The 3719-nt window shown below is 33.7% G+C and overlaps 1 protein-coding gene across 1 annotated transcript; it reads left to right on the forward strand.

Annotated features, from left to right (window-relative positions):
- The first annotated feature begins 291 nt into the window (after positions 1-291).
- Positions 292-2969, forward strand: LOC106441478. The gene is made up of 4 exons (XM_048770879.1): positions 292-906; positions 997-1323; positions 1396-1515; positions 1586-2969. Exons 1-4 carry the CDS (start codon positions 821-823, stop codon positions 1755-1757), a joined length of 705 nt encoding a protein of 234 aa, XP_048626836.1. The 5' UTR covers positions 292-820; the 3' UTR covers positions 1758-2969.
- Positions 2970-3719: the final 750 nt, after the last annotated feature.

Here is a 3719-nt window from a genome sequence, read left to right on the forward strand (position 1 = left end):
AGCACAGGCCCTGAACTTCGAGATAATGATTTGTATGTTCACGCTCAGTTCTGCCACTATGCTCCCAATCCAGTGCTTGTCGTTATCGATGTAGTACTTGGAATTCCCACAAATGCTTACTATACTATGTCCAGCCTCGAGGTAACGCACATACGCTTCCTAACAATTTATATTTTGTATATATTTAATCATTTTGATTGCATACTGCTTCTCTTCAGAAAATCGAGAAAGAAGTCTTTGTTCGTGCGTCTGTAGAAATCGCTCCTCGTGAAGTCAAGGAGGACTCTGGTACGTCCCAAAAAACTAATAGAGCCATCTTCTGTGATCGTGTATGAGAACTGTCTTGTCTTCTCATATGTACATTTTTTTTCTTCTCAGGTGAAGAACATCTCCTCAGTGAGTTTCAAGATACAACTACAGAAATTGCCCCCAATGTAACTTTTGTTGCATCTGTGTGTCTTAAATCTCTGTGCACCATTAAAAGCCCAGCACTCGTGGGTTGGATAAAGGAAATTGGGTTTTTGAAGCTACCAACTTTTGTTGGTACGTATGCCTTTTAGGTTTAAGAAAATTTACTTTTTCTAGATAAGTATGTATTCCTAAAGGATAAAGGAAATCGGGTTTTGAGGTTGATATAAATATAGGTCTAAAGATTTGTAAGATTATTCATTCACACAATAATAAAAAACCCTAAAACGGGTATTTGCCTCAATACTTTTTGTTCTCTATTGTCTTTTTGCTTAATTCGTGTCTGGTCAGAACAACTTTCTTCTTCTCATATGTTGAATTGTTCTTTAGATTAGGTCTCGTCTCTCATTTTATGTCTTTTATGTTTCAGAGAATGACATTGGGAGGTGTGAGCTTTGTGGATGCGATGGAGTCGTACATGGAGTTCTACAAAAATCAGTGAGATGATTTTTTTTTCTCTTTTTTTTTGGAAATTTCTTTTAAGATGTGTCATTAACTATATATATCTGGTTGTTTTTGATGTTACAGGGTTAGGATCAGCGTCGAGGGATATGACCTTTCCCTTCGACCCGTTGATCTCGACATTTCCTTGGTGAAGCACTTCAGCTCTTGTGGAAACGTGGAGTTCGTGAAGGTGCCGAGAGACCCGGTGACCAATGCTATTAGCGGCACAAGTACTACTGTGGTTCTCCGCGGGAAAGGTGCATCAGAGAAGGCCTTGGCCCTCAACGGAAGTGACGTGGGAGGATGGAGAGCGTCCGTCAAGATCTTACCACCAGCGCTAAGTAGTCTGAGATCTGGCTTGACTACTCGTGAAGCGGCACGTCAATACGTCGCCCACTTCAAAAGATACATGTAAATTTATATACTCGTGTTTTTCTCTCTTGCATTATGTTTTTAATTTTGCTGACAAATTCATTATCGCAGGAGCCGAGGCATTACTGTTAAAGGATATGATTATTCGCTCTGTGAGGCTGATGTCAAGAGGGCTTTGGTTAACTATTTCTCTTCCTGTGGAGAGATCACCGATGTTTTTGTTTTCAAAAGGTTTGTTGAGTAAACTGTGTGTGATTTTTTTTTTTTTTTAATCCATCTAACCTCAGTTTTTCTTTTGCAGACGTGCTTTGGTCTACTTTTTCGAATATGAAGCAGTGGAAAGTGCTTTGAAGGTTTGTCGACCAAGTCAAAGACGTGTCACGGGGACGTGTTTCCGTGCTAGAGCTATGCCGATACCGAAACGGTTGATTGTTTATGGCCCTGACTCCTGCCTTGCTACTCCTACTTATTGAAGATGGTCCTTTTGTTTTAGACATTATAATCTGTATATGGCTGGATGACTCGGGTTTTATTTTGTTAATTTAGATGGTTGTTTTAGTCTTCAGCACTTGAAAAGGATATTATGAAACTTATAATTATTTAAAAAAGTATTTAGTAAGCATCTTGTGCAGTGTGGTGTTCTTTATATGGTTTAAATCTCAGTTTAATGAGATCATTAAGTCACTAACAGTTTGAGATGTAAAAACACAAAAACGGTGTCTTAAATCTTTGTTTGCAAGTCGTTGAGGAAAGATTATGACAATGAGACCAGATTCGTTGTGGCTATATTCCGGACAAGTTCTTGTGTTGAGCGATCATGTTGAGAACATAGTGCAATCCGATTGCAAATGGCATAAACCCGTTTGAACTTGAAAGCTCAATGATCCGGTTCTAATCTATTTTAATCTGAGATGGGTTGTTATTACGGTTATGGGGTCTAAAGAGAGCAAGGAGAATGCATTCGGATCAATTCGAGCATGGTCAAGAGTTCAGGAATATGAATGTGTGTGTGTATTATTAAAGTTAAAAATTACAGATTCCGCTACTAAGATATTTAATTATTCCTAGATATTAGCATTAATTATCTTTTCATTATATAAAACAAGCATGAACATACTTTAATCGTTTCTAAATTTTAACTAATAAATGATAAAACATATTATTTCAAATATTATGGGAAATAAAACAAAATAGTTTTTCTACATAATTAATTTTTGATATATAAATTATGTATATATTATGTATTTCTAATAATTTAAAATTTTAATTACATGGAAGTACCAAATATTAATATATAAATTATTTATACAAAATAATATTAAAAAATATTATTTTACAATTTATATATGTCCAATCAAGAACTCGATCTCAAAACTAATAAAATAAACATATTAGAAAAAATGCGATAAAAATGATAATTTGAAATAATAAATTAAATTATCACATTTACACAATATAATTATTTTGTAAATATAATAATATACAATTACTTATACTATAATTGTAAAAATATATAACAATAATCATGAACATATATATTTACTTATAAAAAGTAAAAACAAACATCCTGCATACGGGTCGATTTCTAGTTAGAACTATTAAAGGTAGAAAAGCTGTGTGAAATGAATAAACATCATGTGTATTATTACTATATGAAAAAAGCAAATGATTATAAGTTTATAACTCATTCGGCGAAAACTTATCTTTCGGAAAAGCCAACGAGCTTTTGAGTTCCCTGCTTTAGAAGGTATCATCAACCAGTAAAGGAATATAACCTTTTTGACTGCGTCGAACTTTAAGTCCTTCACGCTTCGCTGTTAATTAGTGTTAGTCTTTTCACTTTCTGATTTTTATATACTTCCTAAAACAGTCCTTCCCATTATATTTGACTTTACGTGCGGTAATTAACAACTCCGAGAAGGTAAATCAAAGACTTGACTACGTTTTTTGACATGTAAGTCTTCGTTTTAACCACCTCTTTTCATATTTATAGTTTTATCCTAAAACTAAAAGTAAATGCGGAAGGTAAAATGGGCATTGTGACACCTTAATGAAGTTTATCATATTCTCTACTGTATTCATTGTATGTCAAAGTAGGTGTTATACGTAACTTTCAGTAAAAGTAAGAGATTTTTTCTCATGTAGTACTAAACTTTAGGTTTCAAAAAAAAACTTTAGGTTTCCAAAATAAAATTTTGCATAAATGCATGGCAATGTAACGTGCAAATTGTTGCAGTCTGGTCTTTATTCAAGATGTTAGGTTTGACTACACAAGAAGATAATATCTACTGTCAGAGATGGGTCATATAAAGGAGCATACTGAGATGTATATAAAATTTTACTTTGTTCTTAATTCAACAATTTGTGACGTGTATAAATACTTTATGGTGTTGGTTTGTTCATTTTGGAGAAACTCAAGTACTTAAACAAGTTTT

The sequence above is a fragment of the Brassica napus genome, chromosome A3 (genome assembly GCF_020379485.1).
Source record: "Brassica napus cultivar Da-Ae chromosome A3, Da-Ae, whole genome shotgun sequence".
In the NCBI taxonomy this organism is placed as follows: Eukaryota; Viridiplantae; Streptophyta; class Magnoliopsida; order Brassicales; family Brassicaceae; genus Brassica; species Brassica napus.